This window comes from Penaeus monodon, chromosome 20, assembly GCF_015228065.2.
Source record: "Penaeus monodon isolate SGIC_2016 chromosome 20, NSTDA_Pmon_1, whole genome shotgun sequence".
NCBI lineage: Eukaryota > Metazoa > Arthropoda > Malacostraca > Decapoda > Penaeidae > Penaeus > Penaeus monodon.
Genome location: NC_051405.1, coordinates 2,233,764 through 2,234,236, shown reverse-complemented (window position 1 = coordinate 2,234,236; position 473 = coordinate 2,233,764). Strand labels below are relative to the sequence as shown.

At 35.1% G+C, this 473-nt stretch overlaps 1 protein-coding gene across 1 annotated transcript in view; it reads left to right on the top strand.

Annotated features, from left to right (window-relative positions):
* LOC119585577 (replication factor C subunit 2-like) overlaps nt 1-473 on the top strand; it is a gene marked incomplete at its 5' end in the record, with an annotated part of 11,540 nt that overhangs the window by 3,325 nt on the left and 7,742 nt on the right. Inside the window, 1 exon segment of the mRNA XM_037934246.1 lies at nt 197-353. Within this exon segment, the coding sequence (XP_037790174.1) occupies nt 197-353 (157 nt within the window).

Genomic DNA, 473 nt, shown 5'->3' with positions numbered 1-473 from the left:
GGGGGTTGGGGGGTTCTATAAACTGTTAACTTTGTACAAATTGTCTTTGGCAATTGGAGATACTGACCTTCTTTAAAAGTATAATTCTTTTTGTGGTTTTCTGTGTGTTTTGTGAACAGTTAACTTCCTATGTAAAGTAATTAAGAATATACTGACCTTAGTTAAAAGTTGTAATAACTTTATTTTTGTGCCTCAGCATGACAGATGGCGCCCAACAAGCACTCCGAAGAACCATGGAACTTTATTCAAATACTACACGTTTTGCACTAGCTTGTAATTCCTCGGAAAAAATCATTGAACCAATACAGTCTAGATGTGCTATGCTGAGATACTCGAAGCTTACAGATTCACAGGTGAAGTAACACATTTGTTATTATTAATACATAATATATTTTTTCTTACAGCATTTCTATTCATAGCCTGGGAGAGTATCTGGTATTGTTGATTTCTTAACCCAATGACGGTGTGAGGTT